Below are 27659 nucleotides of genomic sequence, written 5' to 3'. Positions count from 1 at the left end.
ATTTTACACAAGGCCATATTCCATAATTTTGACATTAAAATAGGGTGCGGTTAAAAATTGAAATGACACGATGTTTGGTCTGAAGTTGTTGAAGAAAGTTTTGCCTGATCTTCAGAGTGAATGTTTTTCGAACAAAACTGCAACCACATCGATTTTATCTCACTTGAATAACAAGTTTAAAATCAAATGGGTCGCTGATGTTGCCTGTTTTCTGGGGATGTCTTTCTTAATTTTGTCTTGATTATATTGTCCATCACTGACGTGCGCATATAGGATACTATTTTTTCACATGCATATTGCTGCATATTATATTTTTTTTTCTTTTAAAGCGACATCAACGAAGGATCAATACTTAAATTGCACGAGCAGTCTCGGGGCATACCTGCAGACGGTTCTGAACATGGTAAGTACGTGGTATTTTATTTTAATGTTACTTGAAAATTAATCAGTTTATAATAACTATTGTAGGAGTGACTTTTGCATCTGATCATCGAGAATCATTGTCCACTCCAACCGCATTGACAATTTTCCATTCATCAAATCCACTTTCCTCGTCTCCATATTGCTCTGGTATAAAAAAAGAGATGCGTTCCAATTATTACAGTGAATCCGAACTAGAAGGCGATTATCGTTTGCGCAAGTCATCTTCTATGGGAATGTATAATTTTGGCATTGAAGGATATAGCAGTAATCGACTCGGCAGCAATATTTCTGCAGCATATCGAAATCCAATGAGTCGTTATGGAACTTCGAAAGCTGTTCCGCCGAATTTAGTACGAAAATATGTTTCTTCTACTATCAATTTGTCCAAACCAGACGTTTACTTGCGTGAAGATTGCTTGCCTCCAGCAATGATTTTACAAAACCGACGCCCTTCTCCTTTTGGACATAGTGGTAAGATTGCTCAGTTTAAAATTGCAATATTTTAACGATTTTTTAAAAAAAATTATAATGGATCGTTCATTTAAAAATTAAAACAATGGCAATTTTTAGTTGAATATAGTTGCTCATTCATTACATTGTTTTCATGCTTTGCATTTTATTTATATCACTTAAATCACGACGAATGTGAATCAGGCAAATGACATTATTGCTGATTACACCATTTACACTTTGTAAAGCAGTTGTTTATAATGTTTAATTTATTTTTTGAAAGACTATTTGTGTATTTATGCCTTTTTTCTTTCTGCTTTTAAGGCACTTTACCTAACAAGCCGGGAATATTAAATTATCCATATTCAGAAAAATCTTGCTCCTCGGATCGTTCTGATAGCTTGTCTAGGTCAGGAAGCGTCACTCCTATCATTGATGAAGAAACAAAGTGAGTAATATTTTGTACAAAAAATGTATTTTGAAATAATTTTTCAATCCCTAGAGTTAGAATGTTTAATATGGAAAAGCAGTTGACGAATTTATCAAATTTGGTTCATTCGGCTCTTGTTGGAAAAGGAGTACAAGATGCTGTTTGCAAAGATTGGGATATGCTTCGACGAGAACTTGTCAATGGTGGTCGCGATGATACAAGTGACAGTGGCTCAACTTCACGCTTCAGTGATATTGGTTCGGATAAATTATGCACCATATCTCATGAAAAAGGTTTCAAAATTATTTGTGCAAACAACAAAAATATACTTTTTTAGCATTAAAAAAATTTAGATAAAACTCTCTTAGAAGGTAGTAGTAGTAATAATTTGGAAAAGTCAAAAGCCTATTTGACATGCAACGGAAAGCGAATGTTGAAAAGTGCTCATCAGAATGTACAAAAATTGCAAAGAGAAATACGTGAGTTGAAAAAAATGGCAGAAACAAACAATACCTATGCTAAAAATTTGGTGCGAGATATGAGCGAACGAATAAAAGTTATTCTAAACACAAACGTATGTTTTAATTTTTTGTTTTAAGTTATATCTTATGAATAATAATTAATTGTTTTGTTCTTGTAGAAGCATATTCAAGTTTTTGCTGAAGAAGCTCGCAAACAAAGGGCAGTTCAGCAAAATGCTCTTCTGACGGAAAGAAACTGGGCAGATCAAGAGGAAAAACGTTTTCAAGAGACCAGAAAGTGTTTGGAAAATAAATTAATGTACGTGCATTATTTGAAATGTTTTTTTGCACCTATAATTTAATGAATGTTATGTATGATGACATGACCGTTTATTATGATAATTATTTAAGTAGTAATGTGATAAATTCGAATTTATGGAATGTTTCGTAAATAAAATATAATGAGTTATAATAAGATTTAAAAAAAATTTCAAAACGCTTTTTTTCTTAAGCATTTCATACTTTGATTAGCTAAATTCTTTGGTTTTGTGCAAATCTTTAGGAATCTTGAAGAAGATATTGACAAACTTCGAGAGCAAGTGGTGACAGGCAGACGTAAATTGAAAATGTCGGACGTTGAATATTTTACAGAAACTTTGATGCAAATTGCTCGCACTGCTGCAACATTAAAAAGTATTATCATTTAAATATATTTTTACTGAACATTATTTTCAATAAAATTTTGTTTAGGCGATTTTCCAGTTCTTGAAGACCGCTTGAAATGGCTTATGAGTTCTGAAATGGAAAAAGTAGTCCGGGAAGAAAAGTATGAATTAATTAACTATTTAATTTTTGATGACGGGATAAATACAGATGAATTTAAGATTTTTGAAAGAAGAACCATTTCGTTTAAATGCCGCCTTAAAGCGATGCAAAAAGCTAACAAATACCATTCTTACCATGAAGAAGTATGCTGAGCTAATAATGTTGTTGTGTTAGCTTTTGAAAATGTGGTTGTTTTCAGACTTGCGCAGGTACAGGATTCACCTCCGAAATCAAGAAATTACCAATTCATTAAAAGCACTTATTCACCTTCACGAGATAGTTCAACTAAATTTGGACTGAACGCTATGCCTGACAAAACATCATTTGATGCAACAGTTACAAACAAAGTACAGTGTTTCACTTTTTATGGTGGTATTATAATTCAAAATGAGCTTATTGTAAATTTAATAGTAAAAAAATAATTGATTGTAACAATTCTACTCGAGTCTTATATTTTCTTGTATTTATTTATCTATTTTTACTTATTTTGGCCGTAATTGTTTGAGCTTATCCTCTTTTAAATTTTGTTGAAATATTTGTTTTAAAAAGTTTTACTTAGCTGACTAACTTATTTACCTTAATTTATCAGATTGTGAATCTACTTTGCATAACGTTGGCAATGTGTTAAGTATAGTTTTATAATAAGTATATTACTTTGTTATTAACTGATTTTGTTGCACACATAATTTTCATTTTACAGTTCAATGATGAGGCCAAAAAAGTACTTCCTACCTCCGTTATTAACGGAACATTGAAAAAGTCGAATCCTGTGAATTCAGTTCAAGATACACAAAAGGCGAACTCGTTCAATGGTGATGTTCACGTATTAGACAGTCTTTTGGAAGAACTGCAAACTGTCGCTCATGATTCAGCCACATCGACTCTTGGACGTAGTAATAATGCAGAGAAGCGAGTAGGATTTATTGATCAAGTAAAGCATTTTCCAACAGTGAAAGATGAATTATCCGGAGGAACGAATGCCAGTAGCATTACTTCAAATGGTTTAACTTCTGGTGGTGGTGGTGCTGGTACTGAAGGAAAAGAGGAGAGCAGTAAGTGGGGTTGGTTTAGCAACGTTGTCAGAAACGAAACTCTGAAGAAAGTGGCGTCGCCATCTCGATTTTTCCGCCACCACGTCGATGAAAATCGATCTCGTTCAGCAACTCCAATGTCAGTGTCATCTGAACCAGGTGCAAGAATAAAGCAGAGCTCAGTTCCTCCTCCTCCTCCGCCACCGCCGCCACGTACATCATCAAAAAATATTCTTTTTGAACATAATGCTAGTCCTGATTCCGACGTTGAAAAAATAGCAACTTTTGAAGAGCTGAGGCAGCAGTATAAATTAAGCAGTGGTACTGCTCGCGGTCAGCCGCTTTCCCATTCATTGTCATCATCGTCTGTTCCAACACGGCTTCAGTCTCAGCCAATTATCCACACAAGTGCCGTAGATGAAGAACCGCCGAGATTTTCAAAATCGGCCAGCAGCAGTGAAAGCATCAATTCCCAAGATGGGGCGTTGAATTTTAAAATGAAACCACCACCACCTCCGCCTCCTCCTCGAGACAGAGTTGCCTCATTAAAGCAACAAAATTTCGACACTTTTTTGCCAAATAATCCACAAACAAACCGCTGGGATGCAATGATACGATGAAAATTTAAAAAAATTCAGAAGCTTTTTTGCATAACTTTTTTTAATCATTTGCACTTCCTGACACTTTATATTGACATGGCTTGTTGCTCTTTTCCGTGCTTGCCACACAGCCTTTCTGACTCTAATTAATATATATATATATTTTTCTTTGAATTTTTGAATATCACATTTATATTTATTATATATATTTTTTTAATGCTTTTTGCTATTTATAGAATTGTGATGAAGAGTGCACTTTTTTTTATCTAAGTGCCCAAATCGCTTTGACAAACCATTTGTAGAGTTTGCCATCTTATTATATTATCAGTAATCTTTCTTGTTTTTTAATTAAAGTGTCTTCTATTATATCGTTTTTGTTTTTTAAAAAGAAAGAAACTTCATTTAGCACAGCTTTCGAACCGTAAATACCGTATTTTATTAATATTATATTAAATATTATCCTGAAGTGGAAGTATTCATTGAAAGTTTTGCTTTAATACTGTTTCAGCAAGACACAGATTGGTAAGTTGTTCATCTACTTAATGTCATTGTGCCTCGTATAATCAGTCCAACTAAGCTAACTTTTAAAATGAATGGAGAACCGTTCAAAATGAGCTTTGTCATTGAAAAAGGTATAGCTCTTTTTTACGTTTCATAAAAAGAAGTTGCTACATAATTAAAATTCAGAATTAGTCTATTTTTAAAAAATATTTTTATAAAATGTCATCATAAATTATAATAAGTAGAAATCTTTAGGTGTTATTTAAAAGTTATGCGCAACTTAGATTTATTCATTTAAAAGTTTATTGTTTAACTGTTTTAAATTTTAAAGTCAGCAATCCGCTTGTCCTTCGCAAGTCACTGTAAGGCCTATGTGTCTTTTCACACATCTTTAGAATTTAGAATGAAAGATCAACCTAGTATAAAATGTCAAGTGAAAATGAATTTACGTAGATGTAAGCAGTTCTGAGTTATTTTGAATATTTTTATGAATGAACAAATATTACTTAAAATATTTAATGTTTATACTGTTATAGAGATTAAAGAATGTGATAAAAATACGAACAATCAGTCATTAAGTTTTCAGCGCAATTTTCACTGTTGTTCATTTGTCATAAGTCACGAATACAAATAATGAATGCAGTATTGTTCTTATAATTTAAGCAACAAAAAATCTCTTCATTTCTCCTATCTTTTAAATTTGATTGACGTTATAGTCAGTTGTAGAAGTGCATTGCTATATTTCAGGGATTGCTAAGAGCATTTCATAATTTGTATTTTGGCTTATTGTCCAGCAACACAACAATTAACAAAAAATAGTTTACTGTAATTGCTAATAATTTGCATAATACTCTTGTTTACAAAATTTGCATGCATTTTACGCTTAAATTATAAAATTTTAATGTTAAATTCGCTCATAATCACTTCTGCTTGAAAACAGAGTGTAATGGTTAATCGATGGCACGTTTCTACTATATTATGCATAGCAATTCTTATTTGTAATATTTTTCAATGTTGCTTGTATATTTATTCGGTTAAACAAAAACTTCAGTATTTCAAAATGTTTTCTGTACTCTGGAGTGGTACAACTACTGCATTGTTGTCAATTTTGTATATTATCAGTTCTGCGAGCTCTGAATGTTTAGCTTCTGTTTATTTGCGTATTGTTTGTATATTGATGTTTTTTGTGCAATGTTCCGGTTGGATAGTGATGGAATTTGTAGAAAAACGGGATTGGATTGTTGAATTTCAATCCATGATAACACTTCAAAATCCAATAGCGGAAATTTATATGATTGCATTGTGCTTATACGTTGTGTCGGTTACTTGTTGTGCAGTATGCTTGCAGTTCACAATGATAGGAAAAAGTCGATGGTTGAGCCGTGAAAATTCATGCCAGGCGTTAGAAGATTCCAGTATTCAGTTTCCACAAAGTGTATCGTGGCACTTTCAAGCAATCAAATCTTCAACACCTCGTAAAGCTGTTCATTCTTCTGGAGCAGGTCGTTATAAGAAACGTCATAAAATTAGTAAGCTGAATTTTAATTTACACCAGAAATCAGCTGACAGTTTTCAGTCCAATCGTCAATGGTCATTTTCAAGAAAACTATTAACTGCGAAGCGTCAGAATAAAATGCCCAATCCTGTGTGGTTTCCTTTAGATGCTGAACAGAGCTATGCATTTGAATAAAAATTTTTTGCTGTTTCATTAAGATTTAATGAAAACAAATTTGCCAAATTTGCGTGTAATTATTTACTTTTCATTATTCGTTAATTTCAGTTCATTAAATCATCACAAATGCCATTTCTTGTTGTTTGCTTTCTTAACATGCGATTTGTTTCTCTTTTCTAGAATGCACATTTAAGTTTACAGAATAATTTTAATTTAAAGTTATAAAATTTGACGAAAATAGTTAGAAAAAACTAAGGTAGCAACCATTTCTAGCAGTGACATGTGTCCTATGAAAATAAGCATGTATGTAAAAATTAAAAATTCATGCAGATATGCTTACCTTCTTATTTCCATGTAAATAATAATTGTTTTAAGATAAAAATTGTAAAGTTGCAGTTTCAAAAAAAATATTAATATGAGTTAGCAAAAACACTTTTTAATAATTAACTAAATAATTTTCTAACTTTAAATTTAACTTAAATAGTTATTGAAAACTAGTTTATCTGTAGAAAAGTAGTAATAAGTATACTGTCAGTATTATCAGAAGTCGGTTGTTGACCTCAGAAGACTCTTACTGAGGTTCCATTTTTTGCGATGGGTTTTCAAACAGATTATTTTACGCTTATTTTGATTTGTTTAAACGTTTCAATTGGTTTGAGACACGTCTAAGACCCGTTTTGTTAGTTAAATTCAAGGTTTCACGCGCCACACACAATTTTCAGATGGCTCCATTTTCGGCAAAATTGATTAATAAACTCGAAGAGAATTTTCCATTCAGTCGAACATTAAACCTATTTTTTTTACTACTTTTTGCATGAGAAACCTTTTTTTGAGATCACTAATAAAATGGTGCAAAAATGCTTTCACACGAGAATGTTGGTTGAATTTTTCCATTTTTTTTGTTTATTACAATGTTTATAAAGGAAAACTTCACTTGAATGAATGTTCTTTTTCAGATGAGTCTTCAGTTGAGCAGAATTTCCAATTAAGCTAATTTTGATAAACTTTCATGACAATATGATAACGCCAAAATGCGTGCTCGTAATTTTGAAGCAGTGGTGGCTAATTATAGATTTAGATACATTAGTGCGCTGAAGTGACGTCATCGGCGGTCACTGTCTTTTTGACTGCAATCTGACAGATAACGAGAGAAATAGCATTTGAGAAAATTGAAGCGACACGTTAGTATGGCCCTGAATCAAGTTAACGGCGTGACCACAGAGACAAACATTACGGATGATTCTTCAAGTTTGACAACTGGACAACAACAAACTTACTGTATTTCTTCATCATGTCAGTCGAGGGCGACGACTTTCATAGAATGTCAGAGATATATTGACACTGAACAAATTGAGAAAAGGCAAAAGCACCTTGGCAATACAGATAAGCGTTGTGCAATGTCAATTGAATCAGATCCCAGTGATCCGGACAATTTTGTGACAAATCTCAGTAATGAAGAACAAAAAAGAGGTTTGAAATTTAAATTAGTATCATGCAATAAAGCTGTATATAATTATATTTCGAGAAATATTAAAAAATTTTTTAATTTTCAATGTTAAAATTTGATATATATATATATGTTTATAGATGATCAGATTTTCGACAAGCAGCTCCAATGCAACATGTTTCTATCTAATAAAGACATCGATGACAATCAATCTTATGATGTAAATGACATTCGTTCAGGAGATGGTTTTCCAAGCAGAAAAACTTCTGCAAGCAATCAAGTTGCTGTAAATTCATTGACAAATTTTTCTCAAAAAATGATCAAAAAATCAAAGCGTAAGTTTTGCTTTTGTAGTTTGTAATGTGCAGCTAAATATATTATATGCAAGATTAACTTGTAATAAATGAAGCATTATGAACATTATTATTAAATATTTAAACTGCCTTTCTATTCAACTAAAAACTAAAAAATAATATTAGAAAATTTTACGTTTAGTTCTTTTTATTTGCTAAAATTTATACATAGCATGAGTTAATTTATATGTTTGAAATTTGATAAAGATTTAACATGATTTTTTATATATAAATGATACGATATGTCAAATTAATGTTTGACCAATAGTGACTAGTTTTGTGAAATTAAGGTTGAAGTAGAATGCAAGGTCAAAGCATTTCAATGTGAAGTAACAAATTATTCGATAAATCATGCGCATTACATAACAAATTATTAAAATTAAAAAAAATTTTATTTCCCAGCTTAAATACAAATAAAAACAAATTCATATTGAATGCGTAATTTTTAAGGTGCGTAAAAATACAGTGTAATTGAACTGGTGATGTAAAGCGAAAATGAATCTGATCTGTGTGATTTTCAGGAACTATAAACTTCGGTATTTAATATTAATATAAAATAAATGCTTCATCATTGGGCAAATGGGCTGCATCACGTGTTTATATACTGTCAATTTTTTGTTAATTTAGTATAGCAATTAGTTTAGCATTTATTTGCAACATAAATATTGTTTATTATAAATAAAATTATACTTGTATATAATTCACGAATAATGTCTTTATGGCTTGGTCAATGCTTGTTTAATTGTTTCATTTCTGTAGTTTAGAATATGCTTTTAGTTAAGTTCACTAAGTGCAATTCTTTATTTTATCTCTTGCTTAGCAAAAGTATTGCTTACTGTTTGAAAATAATTCATATTCTTAGGACCACCAACAATTATACACATACATGGCATAAGAAAAATAGAATGCTTTTTTGAAAAATGGTTATGGTACCTTGGAAAAATCATATCCAGAGCCCCTTCTTTAGGAATTGTTTTTCCTCTAATAGTATTCGTGCTGATCATGGCTGGATTATTTTTTAATCAAGATAAGCTATCAAAATTTCCATTGCCCTTTGAAGCTTTCCATCCGAATGAAATATTGCCAAAAATAACAAGTGAAAGAAGTGAAACAGTTAACCAGTACAAAACACTAGAGCAGATTGGTTTGTTTAATTTTTGGAATTCCCAAACATGCGCTATTTTGATCAAAGTAAAAAATAGCGCCGTATCAACTGAAATAAAGCATAAAATATTCAAATTTTATTCAAAATTAAAACATTCGTTAAACAGAATAGAACTTGTATCTGGAAATCATGTGAGAAGCTATGAAGAATTTTGCCAAGATGCAAACTATGAATGCTCAACAGCCGCTCTTGAGTTGGCTTCATTAGTCACTGTAAACGTGGAGACGTTGAAAAGAACTACATTACGTTTAATTTCACGTGGAAATAAAACTCACACCAATGACTATTCAGATGTAAACGGTTTTGCGGCTGTTGATTCTCAGAAGGCTTTTCCATTGGATAAATTCTACGGGGATTTGAGAGCTATTTTATTAGTTTTCCAAATTCCAAATGTTCCTTCGTTTAAAGATATGCATCGACAGTTTGAAAATAATATCCAAAATATGGTGAACGAATTCAATCGAAATAGCAGCAGCTTAGCACACTTGAATTTTTGGTCAAAGGAAGCTTACAAGTCTGCTGTAAATTCTACAGTAACTGCGTCTTTTAATCAGTTATCAAATGCATTTATTATTTTACTTCTCAGCACCATTTTATTATCCTTAAAAAGAGACGAATACATTAGTCGTCCTTTGTTCGGGGTAGCTATCAGTGTTGGTGTTGTTTTGGTGCTTCTTAGCAGTTTTGCTATTGATGTCAGTTCATCCAGCCAATTTCAACCACTTGCAATCTCAGGACTGTTCTACATTACTGGTAAGTTCAAAATTACTTTACAACAATTTATTTTTATTTAAAAATTAAATCCCAGAATGCCAAATAATTTTTTTCAGTAGCCATTGATAAGGCTATAAAATGAATAGTGAAAAAGGGTTTAGGTGAAATATAATTTTACCTCTCTTTAACAGTGAAATAATTTTTAGCTACTTTTCTTTTCCTCAACTTCAATATCCTTCAATCGTGGAGAAAATTCAATAATGTATCATCCCATCCTGTGGAAAAGCTTCGACTAATTATGAGCATTGAAATTGCGCCATTGATTTTGATTCTTTTCTGTTGTTTACTGAGTTTCACAACAGTTGCTTGTTGTTTACCATTTACCATATTTACAAGTTATAATCGCATCATTGCTACGAGTTCATTTTACTCCGTTGTTTTTATATCTTTGTTTTCTTCTACGGTTTTATATCTTTCTGGGCGAATGGAAGCATCTGGACTTAAATGGTTCAAATTCTGGCAGAAAGGTGACACTAACTTTACAGGTATGAACTTTTACTCAGATTTTAATTGAGATGGGTTTTAAGTATAAGTTGAATTTTTGTAAAAACAAATCATTTTGAAATAAAAAATTACATTTATTTTTAATATAGCAGTACAAGTGTATATATCAACGTTTTGATTATGGACATTTGCGGTAAAATTATACATGCTAATTTTAGATCCAGTTATAAACAGCTATGATAGAAGAGAGATACGGCTATTGCAAAGTCGTTTGCTTGATGAAAGTAGGTCTTTTTCCCGAAGAATTGGCTTTTTTACAAGCAATGTACACGTCCGATTTGTGACATTACTAATAGCTTGCATATATATAATTTTTGTCAGTTGGACATGCAGCATTACCAATGTGCAGCTCAGTGCCGAAATGTTTATGGCATCAGCGAGCAAATTTTCAGAATTTTGGCTCGATTATCGCGAGCAGTTTTCCAATCTAAATAGCCAGGTTGAACTTGTTTTTAATGAACCGCTTAATTACAATAATGAGCAGATACAAGATGGCATATCAGCGTTGCTAAATTGGACAAAACAAAGCAACTATGTAAGCAAGTATCGTTACTGGTTTGAAGATTTGAATGCAAAAGAACAAATAACAAACTTATCTCGTTTGAAAGCATCGCTTGCTGAAAATGCAAAATTATATTTTACAGAAAATGATAAATACGCAGGCTTTCAGCATGACATTGTTACAGACGACAGAAAGAAAGTAATTTTAAAATCCAGGTTAGACTTTTTGTTTTCATGACTGAATATATGTCTTTGTTTTAAATTTAAAATTTTAACTGACAAAAAATTACAAATTAAGAATTTTACATTAATTTAGAATTGTATTTCAACTAAATGAACATGGAACATTTTACATCAACAGCTTTGTTCGCCAGCTTTACAGTGTAGCAGCAAAGCACAACCTTCCAATAGTTATTTACAATAATTTATTCCCGTTTTTGTATCACAATGCTTACATCATCCCAGACGCTGCTGTAATGCTCAACACGACAGTTTTGATAGTGTTTTTTGTCATTTTACTACTCTTTGCCAAACCAGCAATGGCCATCATTGTTGTTGTTTTTCAGTATTCTATACTTTCTGGAACCATAGCACTGGCAAACATTTGGGAAATAGATTTCAATGCTCCAATTGCTGCGTTGCTTTTAGCTGGCATTTTTCATTCAACTGTGGTTTCAACTAGCTTTTGTTCATATTATTGCAATTTGATGGATGTAGCGGCTGCAAAACGCATTGCTTACGCATTCCAATCAACTCTGCATAGCTTATTCAGTTCAACAGTCATTAGTTTGCTTGCTTTCACTCCGCTTTTAGCGGTTGGTGCGCCGATACTTTCTGATCATTTAAAACTGTTTACAGTTCACTTGATTCTTTGTTGGCTTCATTATTTCTTGTTTCTTCCTGCCGGCTTGCTACTTCTTACTGTCAATATTCCAGCTTGCAATAGAGCATTGAAAAAGTGGTGCAATGAAACCAGCTGCTTTTGCTTTGGCTGTTGTTGTCCGGATTCAGAGAAAACAAATAGCATATGCTACATTCCAACAGCTGGTAAAGGCCCTAAAGTTGATTCGGACTATGTACGAAAATTTTACGAAATCAAGTTCCGCGAAAAAAGTGACCGAACTTATTTAGCAAATATGAAAAAGTTTATAAAAACAAGAAAAAATAAGCATTTGGATAAAGCTCGTAAATCAACGAAAAGTCGTATTGTAGCGGCCATACGACCAGATGTATTGTTGAAAAATTCATCCACCACCTATTCTGTGCACGGTAGTAGGTAAATTTTGTTTATTTACATTTTAAAGTATTGTTTGGCTAAAAAATGGATTTACTGAATTAGTCAAATGCTAAAGTGAATAAGTTATGCTGTGTATAGTACTGTAAAGTATTTTATGCTTAAATTTTTGCTGTTTTACTTCGTTATTATTCTTACTTTATTACCAATTTTTTCAATCAACTGAAAATTACAGATAGTGCTTTTAATCAAAATATTTAATTAAATTAAAGTTTAAGTTGAGAAATGTCAGTGGTATTTTTGCGTAATTTTTAAAATGACAGTAAGAGCAACAAGTATTGTTGTATGATGATTCTTTTAAACTTTTTCAAAGTTATTGAAATTTCAGCACAAATTCCCCACGTTCTAAGTTCTAAATTTCCCCAATCCAATCACAGCTCAGTGATGTTTTCAGTTCATTTCTTCAGTTATTGAACATTTAGATTTATTGACTATGATTTTCAAAGATCACAAGCATGCAAAATTGTGCAAATTGATGAAAATCCATGCGATCCAGTAGTCAAGACGCCCAGCGAAGACAGTGAACAAGATGAAACGTCAACTAATGCAAATGACGGATCCTCCACAAATTGGGTTTATAAGTCGCAAAGTCAGCATTGCTCCAGTAAGAAAACCGATTATAATAAAGATGCAGAACTTTTCCCAGAATGGAAGCGGTTCTGGATGTGTGACAATGTTCAATATGGATCTGGAGGGACTCCAGTTCATTTGTCACATTCTCATATTAACCCGCCGACTTTTCCCAAGTCATCTTTCAGGCGATCTAAGTTTCGAACTCCAGTGATGAATGTACGTCCACCACTTTTTCAGCCTTTTCCTACTCAGAATCCTTATTCATTGAATTACTACGTACATCAGTATGTTAAGCGTACTTGAGCAAAAAGCACGCATTCGGCGTTTCTAGCCTTTTGGATTATCTATCCATCTATTTGTTCTCTTATATTTATTTGTGCGTGTTATTTTATTACAAATGACGTTTTCTCGTTGTTGAATCGTTTAATCCACGTTGATTTATTTTTCTATTAAAAAATACCAACAACATTTTTCACTTTATCAGTGCAAAGTAGCCCATTGCCAGATAGATTTTCATTATTGCTACACATATAATAACAGAACTATTTTGAATTCTGCGTTGTAAAATTTCGAATAATGTTCCATTGCAAACAACTATCAAATTTACTTAGAAAATCGTAAAGTGCTCGACTGCTTAGGCCAGGGCTCAGCAGCCTACGACCCCGAGTCTGATCCAACCCATCATTATTTCAAATTATCCGGCCCTAAAGACAAGTAACATGATAGATGGATCATCTACTACTGATCTACTGAGATTTCATACAGAAGATGTCACATTACTATAGTTCTATAAAAGCTATATTCTTAAATCTGGCATTTATACAATCTTGGTAGTTCGCGTGAAAAAATGGCATCGATATTCAGCAGTACTTATTATATGTGCAAACATCTCTTCTCAAAATGAAATAGACGAAATGAAATAGAGGTTACGAAACCATCTTACCGATGCTCATTAAAATTGCTTTGTATCTCGCCTCATCCAGCTTGCCGCCAATATTGAGAGTCTTTCGCGCAGCGCACAGCATCGAATTTGTATTTTCATTCACTTACATGTCATCCAGCCCCTGTCTGGGAGAAGGTTGTTGATCCGTGGCTTGAGTGGTTTTATTAGATGCAATAGAACGTAGCTTACATATTTCCATTTAGTTATAATTGCAATTATACACATAGAGTAATACAGCAGCACCATCGTAAATTATAAAATGATAAATAACAATAATATTTCACTTTAAATATTTGTCGAATCAGTTTAGTTGCTAAAATGAAATAAATGAATAAATAGTTTTTATTCACGTTACTAGAGTTTGAATTTGCCAACAGAAAAAATATTTTTCTTTACGTAATGTAATAAGTATAATATCCGTATATAATTATAATTAAGCAGAGCGGTGAATGGTGAGTAAACAGAATATGCAAGAAAAAATCTAAAGGTTGAGTTTATTTTACTTCTAAAGTATATATATATATATAACAGTTAGCGGTCGCAAAACAAATAAGGAAACAATCAGTCAAGTTTGAAGAGTTGCTGAATTTCAGATTAATCATTCTTCCATGACTAAACAGAAGAAGAAAAGTAAGCAGAGTTGTTTTCCTTATGTTAAAAAAATGAAGCAAAACTAAATTTTTTTCACGACCAAATATTTTTCGACATATCATTCAGCAAAAGCTCGAAATATACTTTTTCAAACTTCACTGAGACGGTAGCCTGCTAAAATACAAAAATAATTACTACTTTTGAGATAGAAAAAAAATAAAGTTCGCACATGCATACATACCTTCGTCGTTGCTGTAGCAAGACTGGCAGTGCAATTTACCGCATCGAACACGAACATCCGCTCCTACGGCTCCATCGCCAAGCTTTACACCACAAACATAGCACTTGAAACAACTCAAGTGATAGAAAAGTTTCAATGATTCAATGCTCATTGCAGCTCCGTGACCTGGAATAATAATTGAAAGAATAAATATTTCAATAATGAATTTTTGATAAAACATATGAACATATGAAAAAAAACGAATTTTATTACCAAGTTCCTTGTTGCAGTGAGAACAAAGGTGACTTGCGCTTACTGCTTGCGGTGTTGGCATTTTCTTTTTCCCTTCATCTGGATGATTATTTCTAGCAGTGCGTTCAGAAAGCAATTGGTCGGACAGACGCCGATGTTCCGCTTCCTGTACAAGCCAGTGATTGTATGCCTGATGTCGCATTGACGAAGCTGCTGCACTTTTCGTGTTGCTGCAAAAGTTGCTGTTGCCATTCATTACTGCACTGTTGTTGTTATTGCATCCCAAAACGGAAGCATCTAGTTCAGCTGCATTGGCAGCCATGTTCCAATATTTGAATTCCATGCTGGTGTTGTTGTCTACAGCTCGCCAACTGTTAGTCACATTTCTATTGTTGCCAATCTTATTCGTTGAAGTTTTCAATGTGGTACAGTTGTGCTTTGGTTTGCTCTAAAAATAATATTTAAAATTAAATAAAATAAAAATAAACCATTTTAAACAAAATTCGACTTTCCAGAATAATCGGATCATATAACAACATTTGTTATTTAACTATGTATTTTTCAAATGTGCCATGAATTCAAATTTTATAAAATACCATTGAACAAACTAAATGCAATACAATATATTTCTTACCAATGATGCATCGTCAGGCTCTGCTTCAAAATCAACAAATGAAATTTCGTCTCTGTAAGAAGGCAAAGCCATACCGACTGCTAAATTTGTATTGCAATTTCCGAGATCGTAATTGCGAATCAAAGTTGGACAACAGTCAGATGGGGTTCGTCGATAGCTTCCTGTGACACATTCATTCATTGCATTATAGGTGCTCGCGTAATCTTCAAAATAAATTAATTTTACTCAAAATTCTAAACAAACAAAAATGAATAAATCTAAAAAAATTACTATTCGATGTTTCTTCTTTGCGTTCATATTCCGGAATGAAATCAGATATGCGTCCAGGTTGCCTAGGCTCATACATGGAAACTACACGATAGCCAACATTCGGTCGACTGGTCACTGAATTTCCAATATTTGTATTATTTACATATGGAATTTTCTGTGCAGAAATTTCTTTCATATCTTCAATAATTTCAGTCCTAATAAAAAATATAGAAAATTATTTCAACTTGCATGCATGAACAATGATGAATTCATTTATCATTCTTATTTGTAATTACAATTTTTAATAAAAAAAAAAAAGAGGAATACATAAAAATACTTGCAAAACTGATCTTTAATGATTTTATTCTTGAAAAAGAAAAGCAATTATTTTCTTAAATAGAAATCTGTTCGAATATTTTATACACATGCTGTTTAAAGTTTAACTGTGTGCAAAACAATTTTAAAAAATTGTCAAAAACTTCAGTGATTTATTTTTCGAGCTATGCCTTTTTGTTGTCGATTTTCTTAGAGTCGACAGTTTTTTCTATCAAATGACAAAGTCAGACAGACAAACGTGGTAGCATTTTATCTCAATGGCACTACAAGCGTCAAGAAGCAAATAAAGCGTGCTGTGCTTTACTTGCAATAATTTTAGGAAATGAATACATCAACGGTCGCTTAAATAATTTCTTTTTACGAAAAATGCTTCTATTAAATGCTAAATGTGACATTAAACTGAATAATAAAATTATTTATTATTATTATATTATTATTATTATACTTTCAAATTTAAAATCGGTCAATATTAATCTTAATGCTAACAAAAACAATAAGAAAAAATGATATTTAAATATTGTAACAAATTTACAACTGAAGTTAGTTATAATAAAGCATTAATTAATAGTGCAGAATTTAAATACAAGTGTGAACGAAGCAAGTTGAAATTAAAGAAATTTGTACTTGGGTTCACTTCGAAAATCGGTTTTAGCAGGATGAGCATCGCTTTCAGCTGCAGACAGCTTTTCAAACATTGCTCTTCGCTGAAGAAACAAATTTGTTGAATTCGACTGGCCTGTGGCTGTAAAATCTTTGCTTGATGAACTCAACTTTCTGGGCGTTGAGATGGCAGAATTCGTTTCACCTGTAATAAAAAAAATATATATTGGATAAAGTGTGAAATATTGTTAAATTGTTGTTAAAAAATTATTACTTTGCTCTTTTTCTGACTTTTCCAAAACCAACTCAACATGAGATACAAATACTGCCTCTTTTATCATCATATTAGCCTTGCCGATCAAATCATCTCGAACCAAAGCACCATTCACTGATACCAAAATATCGCCAGCTTTGACGCCAGCACGATCAGCAGAAAGGCCTGAAACAAAGATTAAGCGGACAGATGATAAATTCTGCTATAATAATAATAATAATAATAATAAAATTTGGGTGTAAATGTTTTTTTTTTAAATTACCTGGTGTAACTTGATCAATTCTCAAAGGTTCACCGGAATTGAGACCGCCTTTCAACGTGAAGCCAAAATTTCGTTCTTTTTGAAAGCGCACCAAATTACAGACATAAGTGAGTTCTGAGCCATCTGCGCTAACACGTCGAATCCCGTTTTCTGATTTTTGTAGACCATCTACGAATTGTAATTAATAAATTTACAAACGTTTAATTAGTCCATTTATCGTACCATTCAATTCAAATGCTAATTTCGTTACATTCACTGGAGATTGCATGGTATTATTCACTTCTTCAATTCCATTACTTGAATAAATTTTAAATAAAAAATAAAGAAAAAGATAAAATAAATTTATAAATTAAAATTACTTGGCTGCAGGAGGTGTCAATTTTCCATAACAGTTGCCCATAGTCAACAATTTCACATCCTGCTTGCCATTTATGTTAATATTTAACCTTGTCACATTAGATGACGGTGAATCAAGCGTTCCTGGGCTCTGAAAGTATTGAAAAAAAACAAATTTAATTTTACAAAACATAATACAAAGTGAAAGTGCATATCAATGTCAAAGAATAGATGTTGCATTGAATGAATGCATGAATAAAGGTGGCAGAATGGAATTATTGAAATTCCCTATTCCTATTGAAAGAATATTCACAATGCAAAATGCTTGTTGATTTATAAGCAAATCAGGTCACAAGACGCAAAGCAGGTGTAATTTGGTTGGGCATGTTGACAGCATTCCAAAACGCATCGTCAAACCGTATGAAATGACAATTAGCTGTAAAAGTTGACTATCAAACAACGCAGGCGTATCAACAACTCCACCGGGTCAACCGGAATTGTCTCTTGCTTTCGAACGATACTTTCATCCTTACAGACAATACAAAAAGAAGCCTTAACGGTTGTCAATCAGTGTCATGTTAATATTGAAAAATTTTCAAATTCCAAACATCTAGCCAATTTGTTTAAAGCATACTGGTCAGATAGAAGTCAAAGGGTGAAACCTCAGCTATTTGCACCAATTTCAACTATACCTAACCCATTTAGCCCGTACATGTTTGTGCATGCAATATTGATTTCATATCCTTATTTGCAAATTCGAAATTAGCAACAATCAAAGTATTGGACAAAACTGCATATACAAATGAAACCATACATGCAAATTCACTTTTTGTTGAATTTGAATTTTATTTTCATTTTTTGTTACCTTCCAATGCAATTACTAGCAGACAACATTACAACTGTACAATTTCCTCAGTAACGCTTGAAACATTTTTGTGAATACATTTGGGAAAAGCCTCAGTTGATTGCTTGACTTTTCAGCATAACTATTTTTTCTATTACAAGTTCAAATATTTGTCAGAAGACAAAGTAAACAAATAAACTGTATCGTCGTAGATGTAGTAATGCTGAAAAAGCAAACAGACAATGATAATAAATAACAGTGTGACAGAAGAAAAGTCGTCCAATGGTATATTGTAAAGTTGAAAATTGTCATCAAAATCCATACTGCTTATATGGATCAGATTTTCTGTCGAAAAATTTGTCAATCTTGTCACCGCTGACAAGTGAACAAAAATAATCAAAATGTTATAAAGATTCGACCCTGACATACACCTGCGCTTCTAATCATCCAACAATCTTATCTTCAACATTTGTAAAACTCAAAATGATCACGTATTATATGAAATGCAAAAACTGTCGAATCGTTATGATTATCATCAATCACTTGCAAATGAAATGCTTCACATGGAAGCTTTTCCAATAATTAATAATTGTCATATGACGTGAGAACAAAGAAAAGTAATGAATAAAAACTTACTGCTGAAAGTCTTTCATCAGTATCATCCGATTCGCCACCGAAATGTCCACTATCTTCCAAGCTCAATTTTCTATCAAAGCTATTAGCCAATTGTTTGTTCTCTTGCAATGATGTTGTCGCTTGTTCAAGAGTTTTATTTTCCACTATCATCTGAAAATATATGAATAATGAATAACCATTGAATGCTCAAAATGTGAACAGTTAGAAAGCAGAAAAACAAAAATATGATGATGGTGGTGGAGCAAAATTTCCACCTTGATGAACAAGTTTTGGAAAAGCAGCAAATTGTCACGCATTGATTGATATCGGACGATAGTGCTAAGCGTCGACCTTGGCAAGAAATGGAGAAAAAAAGAAAAGGAAAAGGAAGAAAGAAGCAATTGTCAATAAGTTAAAAAATCATAATAATAATTTTGAACTCATTTTGTACATGAGGAAAAAATTAGAGAAAAAAAACATTCAGCCTCTCTTCAAAAAATAATAAGCTAAAATGGAAAAAAAATATTGAAAAGAGTAAATGATAAAAGTGAGTGGCCAAACTGCTCAGAGTGCCCAGAATAGACAATGGCTCCTGGGACGACAGGTCAGTCAAATTTAACGCCGAAACTGTGATATCATAATGGACGCGGTCAGTAATGTCAACTATTTGCAGACAAGCAACCAAGCATGCCGGATGTAGGACGGACGACATCAGGAACATTACAGTGGGCCAACTCCAGTCGGCCACGACTATTCGGTACAAAGCAGTTCCAAGTGACCGTCATGTGAACGTCCTGACATTAATTACATTGGCCGGACAGCGGCGAGCCTGCATACCAAAGCGATGTATCAGTCGCGCTGACCCCCCAACCTTTGCGTGGACAATTCTCAAGCGAATGCCGTTGCATCACAACAGCACAACTATTGTCCCAGAAAATGGAGAAAAAGAACACGACAAGAGATTCCAATAAGCAATCAGCATGCATACCGTAAACTCTTTTTTCGGTGATTCCGTCGGCATGGTTGTCGTCAACTCGCTACAAACTCCACCACTTGCGTTCAATGGAGAAACTTCTGAACGCTTCGACAATACGCCGGAAGGCTGCACTTTCTCCCTTAAAGTACAATAACAAGCCAATCAGTGTAAAGCTCAAACGCAAATAAATGCAAAAATATGCACATGCGAAAACTTTCGACGAGTAAACAATCAATTATACGATGCAATGGAATACACATGCGGAAACAATATCGACCCATTGAAACTGTTTACCGCTACTAGAATAACTTTAATAGCTTCAATAACACAATAATAGCTATCAAAATACCGAAATAATTGTCGATGACTTACTTTACAATGGAAATTTTAATATCGAAATAGAAATAATTAAATTATCAAAAATAAAACAAAACGAAACGAAACAAAAAGTAGTGTATTTTTGCATTGAGATCATTGAACTCAACCAATGAACACACTGTAAGAAAATACGACATGCCTCCATGGTTTGTGAATAAATGAAATAACGCAATAAAGTAATAGTTACAATAATATAGTTTTGCAAAACTGGCATTTTAATGTGCCTGCTGCTGTGCTATTGAACAGCTGCTAGTCTGCATACGAGAATGCTGACTATGGGATAATTGGCATAATAAATTCATGTTTTATTATTCACAAACAAAATTCACTTTATCAATAGTACGAAAACAGTGCAGAAGCTTCTCGAATCGAACTTATTTTTATAATAATATAAGAAATGTCAAACATACGTTGACCTTTCGAAAAGCAAGTATCTTAGAATGCCGAAAAGTTAAACTTGCATAGCACGGTACCGTGAAAATTGATTCAAATAAAACCAGACAACAGACTGCTTATAAATAAAAAAAAACATTTATCCGAGTAATTTTCTTTGTTTTTTTTTCTATCATTACTAAAATGAATTATTTTTTTGCTGAACTGCTTACCTGATAAATAAGCTAGATGAAAACAATTGAAAGCACTGATGGTTGCAACAAATTTGAATATTATTTTTTTTTCTCAAGGAAACAAAAATTTAATTATGATGAACCGATGAAAAAGTTGAAACTGGCATATTGAAAACAAATGCAATGATGGAACAGTAATAAGGGCAACAGTAACAGTATGCTTACTGTGCCTTGAAGAGTTGATTCGCTGATATGGCTGACAATTGGCGTAGAGAAAAACAGCGTCAACTTATAAGATCAGGTCATCAGCAGCAATTTCAAAAGCGGCAGTTTTTTCTCCAACGAAAAAAAGAAGAATTCAATGAATTGAAAACAAAAAAAATTATCATCATAAGGGCGCGGCTGTGATGTGAAAAAAAAGGAGCAGCACATTTGATGCTCATCACTTTTTTGAAAAATGCGATAGCAAATTTGAAACGAACTCGAGAAAATTTACCGGAAACACTTGATTGTTGCAATTTTCACACGGAAGCCGGCTTTTCAAATTCTCCCACCAGTGCAAATATTTAAATTCAACAATTCTGCAATGTAAAGCATGCAAACCAGTGAGCAATGCGAAATTTTCACAATCGTAGCAGAAAACAAAGAAAAAATAAAAGAACTGAAAAAACAACAGTTCACATAGCATATTTCGAAATTTCACTCAACCAAAATATTTTTCGCCTATTGTAATTTTTTACCTGATGCAATAAAAACCGACCGACAGTAAATTTTTAGAAAATAAAATTTTCATTAAAATCAAAACTAAACTTTTGACCATTAGCAGCTTTTTGGCAGGTTAGATTGGAATGCGGAATTGATAAAACAGATTAATGTCAGTCGTTTTTTACCCTTTTCCATTAACTTCGAAAACATTACAAAAGTTTAAACGTTCAACAACAGCAACAAAAAAGCAGCAAATGAAAAAACATCATTTTGCTTGTTTCAAAGTAGAAATATTTAAAGAAAAAGTAAATATTATTCACGTCAATAAAAATTTTGCAATATTATTGATAAATTTGCAAAAAAACGCGAGAAACTAAAATTCTATTTCCTTTTCCTTTATGCTTTTTTCAATATCGAAAAAACATCAACCAAAAAACATCTGGGTACTGTAAAAAGTGCTTTCAATCAGTAACTTTTTTTACGGAAAACATTTTCAAAGAGTTTCTGGAAATTTTGAAAAGAAGAAAGAAATCAATTTAATAATTATTCATACCTTTCACTTTCAACAACATTAATGGAGCTCGTCGCATCTTCTGTTAGATGGCTGCTTTCAAATTTAGCCCTTCGCTTTTCTTTCCACAAGTTAAACTGATCTACCCATTTCATATCAATTTTCTGAAAACATAATTTTAAGTTTTCTTCACAAATGCAAAATGAACGATTATTTGAGAAAAATATTCAAAATAAGAAAATAAACTGTGTAGCATCTAATATTTTCTATAAGATGAAATATTGAAATTTTCATTTCAAGTTAATATTTATATTAACCGGAAAAAATATAACAACCTGCATTTTTTGAATATCTAACATAAGAAATCAGAGCTTTCAGTTCTCAGAATTCTATGATGAGACGAAGTTCACACAGAGAAAAGTAATAAGCAATTTACATAGTCTTCTTCTCTCAACTACCAGTTTATATATTTGTTTGCAACAGAGAGGATTCTTGAAACACAATGACTCAAAAACTTGAATGAATTCAAATAAAATTTTCTCAGGAGTCAAGTCTCAGTTATAAATTATGAATGACAACATTTTTTCAATATTTAATTAAACTACTTTAATTTTTGTAATCAAATGAGTAAAATAATTTTTTTAAGATTCTTAATAATTACATAAAATTATGCAAAATTAAAAATTAAATGCAAGCTTTTGCAGAAAAATAATGTTCTGCATTTTCATTATTTCTATGTTGTTTTCTTCTTTTCAGTGCAAACTTTAAAATTCGGTTCTTGATTTAAACAGGAAATTGAAAAGTACGTAAAAGCAAAACAAAAACATGCAATAATGAAGCAAAGATCCAAGGAACATTTCTTGAAAAAAAACCATTGTCACTAATTTAAGCTAATCTCTGTTATCAATGTGAATTAAATAAAAATATAAAAAATACACAGTAAAACTGGCAATATAAATTCTTAATTATTAATTTAGAAAATATATATATTTGAAAGGCATGTTTTGATCTCCAGAAAGAATTGCAGTGCACATTCTTTACATTTTCAATTGTTCACTATTTTGCAATGCACAGAAGCATGCTTGCTTGTTAATGAAAAAATAATCACATGATAACTTGGCAGGCTATCAATTGCTCGTTATAAATTTACATAATAAAATATGGGCATATTAAAAATGAATTAAGTTTTTTCATAATTTTGCTTTTCATAAAAAATAATCTTAAACAATTTAAGCATTCTGTTAGCTAATGAATTAAAAGAAAGTATGAAAACAGCATTTCTTTTCATTTCTGCATCTTTTTTTCAAAATTTTGTCACCTCTACCAACTGTGCAACCAAAAGTTTTGGCTTGTGCTTTTGTACAATAAAAAAATATTTTTAACACTTGACAAAATTATACTGTACTGTAACAGAAACAAACAAATTGCCCATCAGACTTTTTTGAAAAATTTCTATAAAGTATTATTCATTTAAAGCAAACTTTTAATTTAATTTAATTTAATTTTAATCAAGTCACTGCTTTTTAATTATATTATAAAATGTTTATTTGAAAATATCAAAAAAAATCCTATTCATATGAATTGATAATTGCAAAATCTAACATAGCTGTAAAGATGACAGTAGAAATTATTTAAAAACAAATTAAAATTGCAACATCAAAAAAATTGTAATAAACTGCACAATCTTATTGCAAAATTTAAAATATAATTTCATTTTTATCAAATTTAAATTGAAAATGTCTCAATCATTTTATGTAATTTGACTAAATTTGACAAAACCTGCTCATCCCATTGAATGTGAGCAAGTTGCTATATGCAGCTGCAATTAAAATTGTAACAATGAGATTTCTAACTACATTTTAATTAAAAAATAACCTTCCTAAACTGCAAAAAAATACTGCAAGCTATTAAAATATTTCAAGTAAATATGAAAATTTTCAAATTATCATTAAGAAAGATTTGTACTGATAGGTACATAAAATGCATATAATTACAGAATATATGAGATAATTATTTTTTATTTTAAAATATTTCCCAATTTTAAAAACAAAAAATAAAACTAATTTAACTATCTATCTTCAAGGAGAGAAAATATCAAACTGTTATTAATCAATTTTTCGATTTGTTAAAAACAAAGCATAAAATGAACAATGGAGTAAATGCTCAAAAGTAATTTTTTACAATCTTAGAATAGACATGTCATTTAATTATTATGACTAAGAATGATAAAAATGAAAATTATGATGCATTTCAAGAAAAAGCATGGCACACTCACCGTCCTTTTAGATTTTTGCTCGTTGTACTTCCTCATTTTCATTTCATTCATTTTCCATAATCTTCTATATTCTTTCAATGAACAATGAGGAGGACTTGAAGACAAAAACTGATAAGGATTTTTTTGAACCATTCCATAGTAGTGATGATCTCTGGATGTACAGTAACTTGTACCAGCGCTGCTTGGCGGTGGTGAATAGTCCTCTGGTGACAGAGACCGAAGAGTGTCGGAAAACTGGCATTCAGACATTTGATCTTCGTTTCTCTCACCAATTACCACTTGTTCAGTCAGATATTTTCTGACTTTTTCATGAACAAGCTGATTCACAGCTGCTGGAAGTGATTTGGGCGCCAATGGTACTTTACTGTGGTTCATCAAGCCTTTCACAGAGCTATCATAACCACTTTCTTCACTTTCAGTTATTTCATTTGTTGCAGGGTTGTTTGCAACGCTAAAATGCAGTAATCCATGCTCATCAATTTGAATTGATTTATAATATACTTTTCACAATGAAAACAGTGCAGAAAAATCTACAAAAGTCAAGTTTCTTATCTCTAAATACCTGTTCATTCGCAAATAAAACGACCTCTTCGTAACTTATAAGCACATAAAAGCCTGAATCGAAGAGTAATCAGAGGCTGAAAAAAATGCAGTCTGACTGCAAGCCTAGCTACTGTTTATTATTAATCATTGTCTTACAGACTGATAAGCAAACAGTTGGATATATGATCAAATGCAATATGGGCGCAAAATGTCTCAGTAAAACTTGACTTAAAGTTAATTTTCCTGTAAAATATAGAAGAAAAATACATTATTCTGAAGAAATATGACTTATTTGTTTTGTCTGTAAATGATGCTAATATTTTAATGTTTCATTTATATCACACCATTAAATCAGACATTAACTGATAACGGAAAAAGTAAAGTTATTTTCAAATTTGCAACACTTGTATATGCTGTTTAAATTTAAAACAAAAATTTTCTTTCATTATGTAATGACAACTAATTACAATTTAAGTTAAATCATTAAAAAAATAAAGCAAATAATTCCAAAAATTTCCATAATACGAGATATTCATTTAATGAACACTTTTTGGGAATTTTCAGAAAAATCAATTTACATTTTCGCAATAACTGTTGCATTTGTATTTTGCTGAAATGTGTACAGTTTATTGTACAGATGTAGATATTTAATGCACTTACAAAATATCACTACTTTGAAGCGTATAACTTTACAACTAAAATTGAACATAAAAGCGGACATATTAAAGATAAAATTAGGCAATAAAAGTAGTAAAATGTCAAGAATGCTAAGGTCAATAGTTTCAGAAAACAAAAATTTAATTATAAAATTTGAAAACTGGCAGATTTAAAACTCCTTTATGCATCTTTATATCTCTTTTATTGTCTCATTATGCCTTTCATGGAATGCGACAGAAAAGTCAAAAGGCAATGCATTATTAAATTTTATCATTAATTATTAAAATTTAACTTTCAAAATAATCATAATTTTTTAAAAATAACATTTTGTTGCTTGTAAGTTAATGAAGCTGATGATGAAATTCTAAATTTAATATTCTATTATACACTTCACTGAAGCAACTTTAATTTAGCCATGTATATATATTTTTTTTTTCACTAAATAAATTAAAATAAATGAACAAACCTGTCATTGTCTTGTTCGAGTTTCTTATTTTGTTTCGAATCCATTGTATTAATATAACGATTTTCAACGTAGTAAGCTACTAATGGCTCTACTGCAGTTCGATCAATTCGTGGACCAGTATAACGAGTGGATTTCTCGCAGAGTAATGCTAATTCGTACACAGTAACGACAACCTGATTATAAAAAGAATATTAACTGATTAATAAAACATAGAAAAATATCATTCAAACAAAAATTCAACAATATTTACAAGGTGCAGCACATATTTATATAAGAATAATTTTGATGCTAGAGTGGAATAGGCGGAAAATACTTTTGCACACAAATAAAGTTTGACTAGACCATTGGTCAGTCAGGTCAAAGAGTAAAATGAACGCGAAAAGTGACGTTCATTTGCTAAAACAGCGCGTGCCAATGACACGAACGAAGCATCGCCTGCATTGCATCAAAGAGTCTTCGACACTTTTGAAATTTCTTAATTAGCCGCTCGACAATCAACTACTACACACATGCAGTATTTCAACTGTCAGCTGTATGTTGTTTTAAAATTATTACTTTCAACAAGGCTACTTTTTACAATTATGATGATAAATGTAAATTATATCTATATACATATTTAATTAGATATATTATATGCATATATGTCAGGTGATATTTTCTCATAACTATAAGAAAATATTCATCTCAAAAAATGACAAGTGCTTAAAAGAAAAGCCATTTTAATTAAAATATGAAAAAAAGACAAAAATTACTTACTCGGCAAATGCGACTTTGATTTTCTTGGCAAGTTCCGTCAGAACACCTTAAATTAGAGAAAAAAACAAAATGTATACATAATACCTATTTCAAACAAAAAATAAATTGGAAAGCAATAACAAAAATCTTATTTTTAAATTTTATTTTAAAATAATTTTAATAACAATTTTTAATACTATTTATACAATTATAAAAAATAATTTTAATGAGTTTCAAAAAAGCAAAATGAACCTGATATTCCTTTTAGATAGTTAACTGCCATTTAAATGACTTGACATTACATTGTGTACTTTAAAATGAATAGAATATGCAATTAATATATTTATATATTAGCTATCGTACCTGATAGAATTATACAAGTGTTCTTCAAAATCTGTAATATGGAACAAATTCCCTTCTGGAATACCCAATTTCGAAACGCAGAGGCAAAAAAATGTTTGGATCCAAGGCTAAAAATAAAAATAAAAAATGATTTTGACATTATAAATTAACGCATAAGTATAAATGTAATGTATTCAGATATCACTACCTATTTTAGCAACAACAACAATAATAATAATAATGAAGAAAATGTACTCGACCAGGAGCGATCAGGAGGAACTGACGTGCCAGCAAAAGTTCGAATAAAGCCTGGTTTGATCGCGTCATTGCATTGATATTTGTTTAA

General features: G+C 31.5%; 5 protein-coding genes across 5 annotated transcripts; 4 read left to right on the top strand and 1 right to left on the bottom strand.

Annotated features, from left to right (window-relative positions):
* Positions 1-70: 70 nt before the first annotated feature.
* Tsp_00111 (hypothetical protein) lies at positions 71-4240 on the top strand. The gene is made up of 13 exons (XM_003375856.1): positions 71-174; positions 330-403; positions 469-894; positions 1198-1321; positions 1376-1596; positions 1657-1877; positions 1944-2062; positions 2327-2457; positions 2515-2590; positions 2649-2732; positions 2789-2961; positions 3179-3222; positions 3290-4240. The coding sequence occupies exons 1-13, from the start codon at positions 71-73 to the stop codon at positions 4238-4240; spliced, it is 2748 nt and encodes a 915-aa protein (XP_003375904.1).
* Positions 4241-5780: 1540 nt separating this feature from the next.
* Positions 5781-6352, top strand: Tsp_00112 (hypothetical protein). Its single transcript, XM_003375855.1, has 2 exons — positions 5781-6249; positions 6297-6352. Exons 1-2 carry the CDS (start codon positions 5781-5783, stop codon positions 6350-6352), a joined length of 525 nt encoding a protein of 174 aa, XP_003375903.1.
* An 897-nt stretch (positions 6353-7249) lies between these two features.
* On the top strand, positions 7250-10213 carry Tsp_00113 (hypothetical protein). The gene is made up of 4 exons (XM_003375854.1): positions 7250-7267; positions 7568-7862; positions 9469-10110; positions 10188-10213. Exons 1-4 carry the CDS (start codon positions 7250-7252, stop codon positions 10211-10213), a joined length of 981 nt encoding a protein of 326 aa, XP_003375902.1.
* Positions 10214-11282: 1069 nt separating this feature from the next.
* Positions 11283-13306, top strand: Tsp_00114 (hypothetical protein). Its single transcript, XM_003375853.1, has 3 exons — positions 11283-11335; positions 11453-12412; positions 12853-13306. Exons 1-3 carry the CDS (start codon positions 11283-11285, stop codon positions 13304-13306), a joined length of 1467 nt encoding a protein of 488 aa, XP_003375901.1.
* A 1379-nt stretch (positions 13307-14685) lies between these two features.
* Positions 14686-27640, bottom strand: Tsp_00115 (putative PDZ domain protein). The gene is made up of 18 exons (XM_003375852.1): positions 27569-27640; positions 27335-27441; positions 26993-27038; positions 26237-26409; positions 25270-25356; positions 24571-25021; positions 22338-22459; positions 20148-20274; positions 19181-19330; positions 17755-17851; positions 17365-17532; positions 17103-17267; positions 16853-17033; positions 15914-16107; positions 15644-15846; positions 15031-15409; positions 14779-14943; positions 14686-14711 (listed from the first exon to the last, which is right to left on the bottom strand). Exons 1-18 carry the CDS (start codon positions 27638-27640, stop codon positions 14686-14688), a joined length of 2913 nt encoding a protein of 970 aa, XP_003375900.1.
* Between the last annotated feature and the right edge of the window lie 19 nt (positions 27641-27659).

The sequence above is a fragment of the Trichinella spiralis genome (genome assembly GCF_000181795.1).
Source record: "Trichinella spiralis strain ISS 195 chromosome Unknown Scfld4, whole genome shotgun sequence".
NCBI lineage: Eukaryota > Metazoa > Nematoda > Enoplea > Trichinellida > Trichinellidae > Trichinella > Trichinella spiralis.
The sequence above is the reverse complement of the archived record's forward strand: the minus strand, read 5'-3'. Positions and strand labels throughout refer to the sequence as shown.

Coding starts and splice junctions, on each gene's coding strand:
- Tsp_00112 (XM_003375855.1), top strand. CDS start 5,781: ATGTTTTCTGTACTCTGGAGTGGTACAACTACTGCATTGTTGTCAATT. Junction 6,250..6,296: donor TAAGAAACGTCATAAAATTA/GTAAGCTGAATT, acceptor GACAGTTTTCAG/TCCAATCGTCAATGGTCATT.
- Tsp_00114 (XM_003375853.1), top strand. CDS start 11,283: ATGATAAATACGCAGGCTTTCAGCATGACATTGTTACAGACGACAGAA. Junction 11,336..11,452: donor TTACAGACGACAGAAAGAAA/GTAATTTTAAAA, acceptor ACATTAATTTAG/AATTGTATTTCAACTAAATG. Junction 12,413..12,852: donor TATTCTGTGCACGGTAGTAG/GTAAATTTTGTT, acceptor TTGAACATTTAG/ATTTATTGACTATGATTTTC.
- Tsp_00111 (XM_003375856.1), top strand. CDS start 71: ATGTTTGGTCTGAAGTTGTTGAAGAAAGTTTTGCCTGATCTTCAGAGT. Junction 1,322..1,375: donor ATCATTGATGAAGAAACAAA/GTGAGTAATATT, acceptor TTCAATCCCTAG/AGTTAGAATGTTTAATATGG. Junction 1,597..1,656: donor CACCATATCTCATGAAAAAG/GTTTCAAAATTA, acceptor AAAAAAATTTAG/ATAAAACTCTCTTAGAAGGT.
- Tsp_00115 (XM_003375852.1), bottom strand. CDS start 27,640: ATGACGCGATCAAACCAGGCTTTATTCGAACTTTTGCTGGCACGTCAG. Junction 15,847..15,913: donor CAAAGAAGAAACATCGAATA/GTAATTTTTTTA, acceptor TTTATTTTGAAG/ATTACGCGAGCACCTATAAT. Junction 15,410..15,643: donor AGCCTGACGATGCATCATTG/GTAAGAAATATA, acceptor TCAACGAATAAG/ATTGGCAACAATAGAAATGT.
- Tsp_00113 (XM_003375854.1), top strand. Junction 7,863..9,468: donor TAATGAAGAACAAAAAAGAG/GTTTGAAATTTA, acceptor TAAACAGAATAG/AACTTGTATCTGGAAATCAT. Junction 10,111..10,187: donor AGGACTGTTCTACATTACTG/GTAAGTTCAAAA, acceptor AATTTTTTTCAG/TAGCCATTGATAAGGCTATA.